The sequence below is a fragment of the Eublepharis macularius genome, chromosome 2 (assembly GCF_028583425.1).
Source record: "Eublepharis macularius isolate TG4126 chromosome 2, MPM_Emac_v1.0, whole genome shotgun sequence".
NCBI lineage: Eukaryota > Metazoa > Chordata > Lepidosauria > Squamata > Eublepharidae > Eublepharis > Eublepharis macularius.
The window spans coordinates 3,900,570-3,912,728 of NC_072791.1; the positions used below are offsets into that span (position 1 = coordinate 3,900,570).

At 46.2% G+C, this 12,159-nt stretch overlaps 1 protein-coding gene across 1 annotated transcript in view; it reads left to right on the forward strand.

Annotated features, from left to right (window-relative positions):
- Positions 1–12,159, forward strand: part of MDGA2 (MAM domain containing glycosylphosphatidylinositol anchor 2) — a 680,911-nt gene that overhangs the window by 508,609 nt on the left and 160,143 nt on the right. Inside the window, exon 9 of the mRNA XM_054971659.1 lies at positions 1,556–1,825. Coding sequence (XP_054827634.1) covers positions 1,556–1,825 — 270 coding nt within the window. The remainder of the gene's footprint in view (positions 1–1,555; positions 1,826–12,159) is intronic.

Below are 12,159 nucleotides of genomic sequence, written 5' to 3' on the forward strand. Positions count from 1 at the left end.
GCGCAAAGCGTAGGATGGCTAATGACTCTGCTCCCAAAGGGGGGAACGTTCGAAAGTTTTGCGGCAATTGGAGCCATGCGGGGATCTTGTTTTTCAGCTGGGCACTCTTCAGGCCTCCTTGTTGAAGGGCAGGAAAGGTGTGCCTCGTTGAGACGAATCCCTTCTGCCTTTCTGATCATGATCTAAAGCTGGGGAAAGATTAACTGTTTCGCAGCAAAGAAAGTAGCCCGTCTAGCTCCTTTTGTATTATCTTTTTTGAATGAGAATCGTAACTGTACATTTCCCATATATATATATATATACAGGGTTCATTTTGAGGGGGAACGCACAGGAACGCAGGTCCGGCAGTTCTCCAAAGAGGTCACATCTCAGGTGGCCCCGCCCACCTGACTTTCAGCCATTTTGGGCCTGTTTTGGCCTGGGTTGGGGCCGAAACAGCCTGGATTGGACCGGTGCTGGGTGGGGGAACCCTCCCCTGCACTGACCTGATCTGGGCCGTTTCAGCCCCAAACCATGGCTGCTTTCAGTCATTTAGGGCTCCTTTTTGCCATTTTGGGCCCAATTTCGGCCCTGAATGGCCAGGATTGGGTCCAAAACAGCCAGAATAGGTGATGTCAAGGGGTGTGGCATATGCAAATCAGTCATGCTAATGACACACTTCTGGTGATGTCATGAGGTGTGACATATGCTAATGAGTTATGCTAATGAGTTCATGCAGCTCTTTTTCTACGAAATGACCCGTGTGTGTGTGTGTGTGTGTGTGTATACATATATATAGAGAGGGGGGGGGGGACAGTAAACAGTAAAGACAGTAAACAATGTGTAAAATACCATAAGCAAAATATATAACAGGATACAAAGACCATAGAAACGGAATATATAACAGCATATAATACTACAAACTGTTTCTCCTCTCCCTCCTCTTACTTACATACACTCAACATTTTATATTCAAAATTTTAAAATGTTAATTTTACAGCTAATCTACTTTAATAATAACTATTCTTAGTTTTTGTTCTTGGTTTTCAACTATATAGTCAAGAAAGTTTCCATTTTTTTTAATTGCAATTCTAAGATTGGTCTGTTATGTGTCTAAGAGGTTAATTTGGCCATAGACACATATTCGTTTCCCAGATATGTATTGATTTTATTTTATTTTTGTCAGTCTTTCTGGTTGAGACTAGAGGCAGAGTACAAAATATAAACATCCATTCAAACAGATGGCAAATGGACCTCCAAAGAATAACGCTGTAGGACTAGGATTACAGAATTGGAAACCAAAGCAAACGCACAAACAAAAACCTGTCTAAAGTGATAAAAGCATGGAAGGTAGAAGGCGATGCAGTTAAAGGAGGGTGATATACAAAAAACCTAGCAATGGACTACGTATCTAGCCCTCTTCAAAATTATGGTGAGCCTGTCTTGCACGAGCTGTTTCTGAAGATTTCAGAGGAAAGATGGGAGGACATGTGGAATGAGGCCGGGGTGGGAGGGGACACAGCCTGCTTCCTGTGTGGCCTCTTCTTTCACTGCCGTTCTCTCCCGTGTCTTGCAGATCCACCCGCTGTCGAGCCAACCTTCCTTGAGATCAGGCAGGGCCAAGGCCGGAGCGTCACCATGAGCTGCCGCGTGCTCAGAGCCTACCCGACCCGGGTCTTGACTTTCGAATGGCGCCTGGGCAACAAGTTGCTTCGGACAGGGCAGTTTGACGCTCAGGATTCCACGGAGTACACGATCAGGAGCCTTTCGAGGGACAATTACGGGATTTACAACTGCAACGTCATCAACGAGGCAGGGGCTGGCAGGTGCAGTTTTCTCGTGACAGGTGAGCCTTCCCTTGAAATGGTGCGCCTTGACGTGCTTGTTGGAGTTTTTCTGCTCTGTCGGGTGCAAATGGAAAGTGGAATGGGGAACTGAGCTCAGAGAGTCTGCTCTACCCAGTTCTTTGGCATCCTTCCAGCCATTCCAGCCTACGTTAAACACCCAACAGTTCCTCGTTATTGTAGAGCTTTCATATTTGCATGTCTGAATGATGCCCTCTCAGCAGCCCTATATGGGAGATATTGCAATTTTCTTATTCGCATAGACTCTGCTGTCAGACTATGGAATCCCCGTTATCTAGAGTTCTGCTTGGCCCATATGATACTGGAATGTCCTCATTATAACTTACTGTGAATTATGGATTGCCCCTATTTTAATTAAATTACCTTCTGCTGTATTAAAAGATAATATAGGCCCCTACTTGTTGGTGGATAGACCCAAGGAATATGCTGGCTGTGGCCAAGTATCTCTTCACTATATTTCCCTTAAAGAAATAAATATTCTTTATCTGCTGCTCAAGATCATTGGATCAAAGGAGCTTGAAAGAAAGAAAGCAAAGGTATTCGCTTGAGTACCACCAATACTGCACTTCTGTATGCCATGCAAAATATGCAGCCGCCGTCTTCTCCCTTCCGCGTTGTGGAGAAGGGTGTGGAAGTTCCAGGCAGGTGGCAGCTGACTGTGGTCGGTTGGTAGCAGGGCTCATTTTGAGGGGTAAGGCACAAGAACGCAGTTCTGGCAGTTCCCCAAAGAGGTCACATGACAAGTGGCCCCTCCCACCTGACTCTCGGCCATTTTGGGGCCGTTTTGGCCTGGATTGGGGCCAAAACGGCCCGGATTGGGCCTCTGATGGGTGGTGGATCACTCTCCTGCTCAGCAGCGGCCTGATCCTGACCATTTTGGGCCCTTTTGACCATTTTCAGCCCCTTTTTGCCATTTTGTGCCCAATTTCAGCCCTGAATGGCCAGGATTGGGTCCAAAACAGCCAGGATAGGTGATGTTAGGGGGTGTGGCATATGCAAATCAGTTGTGCTAATGACACACTTCCGGTGACGACAAGGGGCGTGGCATATGCTAATGAGTCCCTCCTGCTCTTTTTCTATGAAATGACCCCTAGTTGGTAGTGAGAGTAATGCATTAGGTATATGCTGTGAGTCCTGACCTGGATAGGCCAGGCAAGCCTAGCTTGTCAGAGCTCGGAAGCTAAGCAGGGTCAGCTTTGGTTTGTATCTGGATGGGAGAGCCCCAGAGAAGACCAAGGTTGCTGTACAAAGGCAGGCAATGCCAAACTCCCTCTGTTCATCTCTTCTCTTGAAAACCCCAGCTGAGGTCGCTGTAAGTCAGCTATGACTTGATGGCACTCTCTGCTCCCACTTCTGCTGAGAGCACTCTGCTCTTTTACCAACTGAATGTCCTTTGTTAAGATGGTGTATGTGTGAAGGGAGGGCTTGTATGTTGAGGGTGGTGCTCTCCTGGGGTAAGAGTGGACTGTAAACTAAATATGAGCAGTCAGTGTGATGCGGTGGCAAAAAAGGCTAATTCAATCTTGGGTTGTATCAAGGGGGCCATAGCGTCGAAATCACAGGATGTCATAGCCCCTCTCTATACTGCCTTGGTCAGGCCGCACCTGGAGTACTGTGTGCAGTTCTGGAGGCCTCACTTCAAAAAGGATGTGGACAAAATCGAGAGAGTGCAGAGGAGAGCGACGAGGATGATCAGGGGTCTGGAGACTGAGCCCTACGAGGAAAGGCTGAGGGCCTTGGGAATGTTTAGTTTGGAGAAGAGGAGGTTGAGGGGGGACATGATTGCTCTCTTTAAGTATTTGAAAGGCTGTCATTTCCTTGAGAAGGAAGTGGATTTGGAGACAGGATGCAATTCTGAGCAGACAAACATCCAGAAGAATTAAGCAGCCCCTACTCCCTGCTGGTTCTCCGATTCCAGTTTTAGATTCCTGTGATGCTACATTTCTCATTAAAAAAAAAACAGGAAGAAGCATCACAGAACTGTCTGTCATGTGTTTGTTGGGCCCTTGAGCTTTTCTTGAATCATCAAAGCTGGCATTTTCTCACATGCTTGGTGTAGTAGAAAAGCGCAAGAATCCAGTAGCACCCTGAGACTAACAAACTTTGTGATAGGGTATGAGCTTTCATAAATCACAGGTCACTTCTTCAGCATCTGTGATTCACGAAAGCTCATACCCTACCACAAATTTATTTTATTTATTTATTTGTTTGTTTGTTTATGTCATTTATAGTCCACCTTTCTCACTGAGACTCAAAGCGGAATACACAGTACAAGATTAGTGTCAGTCTATGGAGAACAGGATACGTTGGGAGCCGACTCCCCCCTTGCAGCAAGAAATCCAAGCTCTCTCGAGTCAAGGTTTTTAATGAGAAATCATAACTACAGCGTATATATGTCCATAGGTTACACAGAAGCAATTAAAAGTGTCTGGCTGTACACAGGGCTCTTGTTGAGAATGATGTATGGAGTGCTTGCTACAAAGTTTCAGCCCCTCGAAGTAAGCCCCCCACCCTCGGTGCCCAACCAGCTGGGCATAGTCAGTGGGAGAGTAGGAAGGAGCCGTCCCAAGGCTGCTGTGGTGAGCCATCTCAGATAAGAGCGCTGTCTTCCCAGGAGCTGGATGGCTTATGTGAAAAACTACACTCACACACAGAAGATGATTGCAGAACTCACAAAGATGGAGGGACTGTGGGCAACAGACCTGACAATTAGTACAATCAGTAGCGAGTACATTTCCATACAGTGTCAAGGACATTTCCATAAACAATGCCATAGGATAAATAGATACAAGTTTACAAAGACAGAGCATTAGCAAGGATCCAATACAGAGTTGAAGAAACGCTGAAACAACATAATCAATTCTAGGACTGACATTAAACAACATGGAGCACTCTAGTACATAGGTATATATATTTACAGCCGCAGAGAGTATGTAAGGCCACATGGTGAAGTCTACAGTCCCTAACTCATTAGCGAAGCATCTGAGACTTCATCCGTGCAATACAGCCTCACTCTCATAGGTGCTGCTGGACTTTTGCTCTTTTCTATTGGGGGGAGGTACTTGTGAATTTCCTGCATTGTGCAGGGGTTGGACTAGATGGCCCCTAGATGGCCCTGGAGTTCCCTTTCAACCCTGTCATTCTGGTTCCACTATTGTAGACTGACTAACACGGTGATCTGTCTTGATCACCACACCCATGGTGCGTGGTTAAAGTTTTTAAGTTTTTATTTACTCCATTTATATCTCATTCTTATTTATTTATTTTTATATACTTATGTTATTTATAGTCTGCCTTTCTCACTGAGGCTTAAACAATATGCTGAAACAAAAAGAAGCAAATAGATATACCATATTAAATGACACAGAACTTTCTCATAGGAGCATACTTACAAGAACAGACAGTACTCAGTGATATAGTCAACAGTCCCTATCTCTTTGCCCATGCATCTCTTTGAACCGTTTCCTTCCAGTACATCCCATCACACATGTAAGAAGGCCTTTGCAAATAATTTGGTTTTGTACAATTTATGGAAATCCAGAAGAGTGGGAGCTTTCCTGAGCTCTTCAGGCAGGCCATACATAAAGGTGGGGGGCACCACAGAGACTGTGTGGGCACCTTTTGCTTTTGGGGACCCAAAGCAGCTCACATTATTCTCCTCCATTTTACCTTCACAACAATCCTGTATAGTAGGCCTTGCTGAGAATGTATGTCTGACCCAAGGTCACGTAACAACCATCCTTGGTAGTGTGGGAAATTCGAACCTAGTCTCCCCCAGATCCTAGTCCGATATTCCAGCCACTAGACCACACTGCCTCTCTCTGCATGAGTCTAAATGTTTTAACTTGGCGCAGATTGTAAGGAATGTTTTTTTCCGAAGCTGAGAAGCAACAGAGACATTCAGAGCTGGTGACCCTCCGAGCCCAACATAGATAGCGCCCCCCGCCCAGCCATACATGGGCACCTGCCCCTGGGGGCTTGCAATCCCCCTGTTTTTCCAGTCCAGGAAGTTAGCCCCAGCTGCGTCTGTTCTGCTTGGTGGATCACACATTGATTTGGTCTTCAAAGCCCCAACAGTCTACGCCAAATGAATCCACTTCCAAAATAATTGCACATCGCAACAAAAGTTGAGAGTTAGAGGAGTCTGTATGTTGTTGGAGAAGCAAATAAACAGTCCACATGTTTTAAAGAAGAGGAGGAGGATGTCATGGGATCTTGGATGGGGTTCAGATAGGCAAGACAAAGATCATGTGTCTCAGTTCCAAATGGAAGGCTTATGCCGCCTCAATTTGCCTTGGGGACCTGCCCAGGGAAGGTGTAGCAGGGTTCACTCTTCGACCTCCGCTTGGTTTGTGGTTCGAAGCCAGGTTCCATGCTTTGTTAAAAGCATTTTAAAGGAAACTGAGGGTCTCACCACACAGTGACGCCTGTCTCATGCTGTGTGTCGGGTTTCGCAATTTTACCTGGGAGCGGTAGTTTTAAAAGAGCTGTTGGATCGGAGAAGGATTCACTGTTTTTGTAAAACAAAGAGTTGGGAGGGAGGGGTGGAAAAGAAAAGCTTTTGGCTAGCGCCCTTAACTCCTTAGTTGCTGAACTACACAGCCTCTCCCCACCTCCGGCAGATTCCCCCCAGAGGGGGTAGGGAGGGAGAAGCTATGTAGTTCAGCAACCCCTCTGGGCAAAATCGGCCAGATCTTAAAATAAGGAGGGTGGGGGAGACTGTGCAGTTCAGCAACCAAGGAGTTAAGGGCACTGGCCAAAAGCTTCTTTTCTTTTTCACCCCTCCCTCCCAGCTCCTTATTTTACAAAAAGAGTGAATCATTCTCTGTCCAACAGCTCTTTTAAAACTACAGCTCCCAGGTAAAATTGCGAAACCTGACACTTAAAGAGCACGTACCAGGCGTCGCTGTGTGGTGAGACCCTAACAGTGCAATCCTAAAAAGATTTACTCCAGTCTAAGCCTATTGAAATCAGTGAGCTTAGACTGGAGTAACTTTGCTTAGAATTGCACTGAAAATGTGTATTTTTAAAGGGCCTGCCTTTTCTCCTTCAGAATGCTGATGTGGAGCCAGTTTTGACATTTGCACCTGACCAGATGTTGAAGAGCAGCCCCCCTCGCTGCTCCCTGTATGTCCCGCCCGATTGAGGGTCCACAAGATTGCAGTTTATATTTTAACAAGGTGTGTGACTGTTCTGCCAAATGTTTTGCCAAATAGCAGTGGTTCTTTTGTTGGAAGCAAGAAGTGCACAAAACGGAGTTTGTTAAGAGTCAAAGGTTTATTAACCAGCAGATTAGTATCAAAAGGAGAACAATGCTTACCTACCAGAAAGATCAGTATAAGCAAACATGCCAGTAGTTCAATATGACAAAGGATACAATATGACTCTTCTTACTTGCTCAGGGTAATGCCGATCACCACCTTGGGGTCAGGCAGCAATTTCCCACAGGCCAGTTTGGCTAGGGATCCTGGAGGCGTTTTGGCACACGGCCAAAAAAGAGGAGTGTGTCGGACTGTCGCTAAGAATTGTTTAAGCGCCAGTGTTGCTTGTGGAGATGTATGGTGAGGAGATCTGTTGACCCCTAATGCAGTCTGGAAACAAGCGTTTTTGATGACCGGTTCCTTGTCGGGTCTTCGGTCCTTCCAAGTGCTCCATCTCCTTGTTCCACCTGTTGAGAGAAAGCAAGAAGATAATCTCTACCTAAGTATTTAATTCTACAATTTACTTTGAACAGGAACAAGGGTTCCTCACGGTGTCTCCGGCTCTTTTCTCATCTCCTTTTTGAACTCTTAAGCACCACCGCCGAAATAAGGACTCTTTCTATATTTGGCCAATCACCGAGCTATACTGTTGTCCTTTGAATTTTGAATAAACTTTTTTGAATCATATGAATCATTTTTATATACTTGTTGTTATTATATGCACTGCGCCACTTTAAATCACTAAATGTTTTCATAGTACACTTCCTGTAAGATTCTTGATTGTTATTTTGGTTTGTCCCCTTAGATGTGGTTTTCCACTCGGGTAGTTCCACCTTCTGGGCATGGAACAGGGGTCACTGGGGGTGCGGGGAGAGGAGATAGTTGTGAATTTCCTGCATTGTGCAGGGGGGTGGACTAGATGACTCTAGAGGTCTCTTCCAACCTTATGATTCTATGATTCTTCGTCAGGAAACCTCACAATTCCAATAATGGGTGATGGCAAGCAGTCCTTCCCTGGAACCAGCCAAGTTCCCTCTGGTCCCTGCTCAACCTCTGTCTCCCTTCCTTCCCTTTTGCTGATGGTCTCTCTCATTTGCATGCAATGGGATTCCTATTCAACCATTGCTAACCTTGGGAAGGATAACACATCACAGGCCCTCCCAGTGCTGGCTGATTAGCTCTTTGGTTGCTTCTGCTCCTGTGCCTGTGGAAGGTACATGCTTCAAAAAGGAAGGGAAAATAAACACATCCTGGCATCTGAGTCAGAAAAGGGAGTTATGCACAGAGGAGAATGCTGGCACACCACCTAAGGCCTGGAAACAACCTTCCACATTTTGTTTACAGTGAACTGCATCATCTCTGTTTGTGCTCTCCCCACACCCAGGCATGGTTGAGAGCACAGTCCATGTAGCAGCTCAAAAGTAACAAGGAGAGGAAAAATTCAAAGATACATAGAGCTGGAAGGGATCCCAAGGGTCATCTAGCCCAACCCCCTGCAAAATGCCAGAAATTCATGGCTCTCTTCTTTCCCACCCACCCCTCCTCCAGTGACCGCCCCCCCTGCTCCATGCCCAAAGGAAAGCAAAAAACCTTTACGATCCCTGGCCAGTCTGGCCTGGAGAAAAATTCCTTTCTGACTCCAAAGTGCTGCTCAGCATTACCCTGGGCATGTGAGAAAGGGCCATGAGAGCCAAGCACCGGCTCACCCCTCTGTGCCTCCCCTCTCATGATCTGCCTAAATTATCATCATTGTTGGCCATCTAGCCTCTTCTTAAAACCCTCCGAAGAAGGAGAGCTGCTAGGAAGTCAGAACTGAGGCTGTGCAGCTTCTTGGCTTGCTAAAAGTGGCCTGGCGTGAAACAGCCCGGGATGCTTTGGTCTTTGCTCCTGGTTACTTGTTTTTGTCCACCAAGCATTCCCATTTATCAGCGCCATGAAATCTGGTTCAGCTCTGATTTGATTTCACTCTCAAGGCAGCAAAGGTTTTGGAGGGGGCTCGTTTGGAACGAGGCACAGTTTTCACCGAAGAGCTCTGCGGCTTGCTTCTCGATGCTGGGGGCGCACAAAAATCTCAGGGAGTAGACGTTTCTTCAGCGGGAGGCTTTCCTGGGACTTTCCACCATCAACATTCATCTAAAGACAATTTTTTTGACAAGGTGGTCATTATGTTTAACTCCCTCACGTAGTTTGAAGCCCAAATTGGTGCTGCAGAGTCGCTTCTGGGGCCATTAGCGTCCCTCCTGCTATAAGCAGAGTCCTCATTTAATAGCTTCTGCTCTCATCACCCAATGATTTGGCACCCATTATGAGCCAGTTCTCTCTCTCCACGGAGGGGTGTGTGTGTTCGGCACTTGATCATCTTTCCGTTTCACTCCTCTCTGACTCATGTTGAACTACGGGCGGAGAAATGGAGAATTGTTTGAGGAGCCCGACAGGGTATACCTCGGAGCCTCATAAGTCAACTCAACGCATCATAATTCAAGATGTTCTTTCCGAACAGTCCCTTCAGGCATTAAAGACACTTCCGAACGGAGAGAGTTGGACTTTGTTGCCGAAGGACACAGGGTCTCCACTCCGGGTGATGCCATCGTATTCAACTTGGCTGGCTCTCTTCCTTGTGGAATAGCTGGATTAGCATCAGCTCAAGTATTGTTAATTAGCAGACATTTTGCTTTAACTCTTCTCCAGTTTCCAAGGGTTCAGCAGGACCAGATAGGACTTTACCTGCAGAAATGTCTTAAGGGTATACCTGTGCATTAAGCACCACTTCATATAACACTGTTCCGAAGCCACTTTACGAAAGCACAATCCAAAAAGGAAGGATTTGAAATACTACAATGGCAAACCACCGCGTAACAAAAGTCTGCCAAGAAAATGTCCTGATGCGATGTCCCCCCATGGGTCAATAATGACTCGGTGCTTGCACACCTTTACCTTTACTACTACTACTACTACGAATAACAACAACAACAACAACAACAACAATAATAAACATTCGATTTATATACCACTCTTCAAGACAACTTAATGCCCACTCAGAACAGTTTACAAAATGTGTTATTACTATCCTCATGACAATCACCCTGTGAGGTGGGAGGGGCTGAGAGAGCTCTGAGAAGCTGTGATTGACCCAAGATCACCCAGCTAGCTTCAAGCGGAGAAGTGAGGAATCAAACGCAGCTCTCTAGATGAGAGTCCCGTCGCTCTTAACCACTACATCAAACTGATTCTCTAATAATAATAACATTCAAATTATATACCACCCTTCAGGACAACTTAACACCCACTCAGAACTATTATTATTACAATTATTATCCCCACAACAATCACCCTGTGGGGTGGGTGGGGCTGAGAGAGCTCTAAGAGAGCTATGACTGATGCCAGGTCACCCAGCTGCCTTCAGGTGGAGGAGCGGGGAATCAAACCTGGCTCTCCAGATTAGAGTCCTGCCGCTCTTAACCGCTAAAGCAAACTGGCTAAACGGGGAGGGAAAAGGAAAGACTAAACCATTCCCGCACCCACTTCTGGTATCTAGTCACATGACACTGTAACAGCCGACAGAGTGTTCCACTGGTTTTGAAATGTGGCTTCACCGTAGCACTGCCCAACTGGTCGTGTTGGTTTCAACCCATTTCTGCCAGTCCAGACTCTGAGATCTGCCTTCCTTCACAGCACTGCGCACCACAGTCGCGAGAACTGTTTCCTGGAGACATAGGGCCAAGCTACAAGTGACGAATGACACTTGAACGGCAAGTGGATTGAGTGGAGGGCAAGTGAACAGGGAGAAATACACTTGCAATTCAAGTGTCATTCGTCACTTGTAGCTTGGCCCTCAGAGCCAGGATGGATCCTGTTAGTGTCCATGTGGATCCAGGGAAATGGCTGTAACTTCCCACTTGCCCTTCGCCACCTTCTTGGGTTTTTGAACAATTGTGTGTCCTTTACAAATTTGGCTGCCTCACAGGGATAGTCTGTCAGTGGCTACTAGACATGGTGACTAAAGGGAGCTGCTATCTACAGAGGCAATAAATCTTAGTCAAGAGTCCAGTAGCACCTTTGAGACTAACCAACTTTATTGTAGCATAAGCTTTCGAGAACCACAGCTCTCTCCGTCAGATGCATCTGTAGCATAAGCTTTCGAGAATCACAGCTTTCTTCGTCATCTGTAGCATAAGCTTTCGAGAACCACAGCTCTCTTCGTCAGATGCATCTGTAGCATAAGCTCTCGAGAACCACTGCTCTCTTCGTCATCTGTAGCATAAGCTTTCGAGAACCACAGCTCTCTTCGTCAGATGCATCTGTAGCATAAGCTTTCGAGAACCACAGCTCTCTTCATCAGATGCATCTGTAGCATAAGCTCTCGAGAACCACTGCTCTCTTCGTCATCTGTAGCATAAGCTTTCGAGAACCACAGCTCTCTTCGTCAGATGCATCTGTAGCATAAGCTTTTGAGAACCACAGCTCTCTTTGTCAGATACATCTGTAGCATAAGCTACAATAAAGCATAAGCTACAATAAAGTTGGCAAGTCTTAAAGGTGCTACTGGACTCTACTATTTTGCAACTACAGACTAACACGGCTAATTCCTCTCGATCAATAAATCTCTTGACTACCAGTACTGGGAGCCAACTGTGGAGGAAGGCCTTGGCCTCTATTCCTTATTGGCCCTCCAAAATAACTGGTTGTTCACTGTGTGAGGCAGATGCTGAACTAGATGAACCACTGGTTTAATCCGCCAGGCCTGTTCTTATTGTTGGTCTTTGACTCTAGATGAATATTGGATCACCGTGCACTCGATACCACCGGTGTGGCCGCTTTATCGCATACCCAAGTTTCGGGTTTTCCCAGTGTGATGTCTCATTACTGCAGCACCATTGATGCTCTGTTTTAAAAACCCTTGTGGTGGGGTGGGTGGAATGAACGTCAGAGACAAGAGCCTATGCTGCAGCTGTCGCAAATGCAGGCTGGGCATGCGCATCCATCCAGGATCGGAGAAACAGAATCATCGTACACAATTACTGTGGATACCCGTAGTCATTTTGCATCAGAGTTCTTTCAGACATGGGTTGGCTGCAGGGAGACAATTTGAGTCTCTGAAGTTCTCTGAAGCCCAG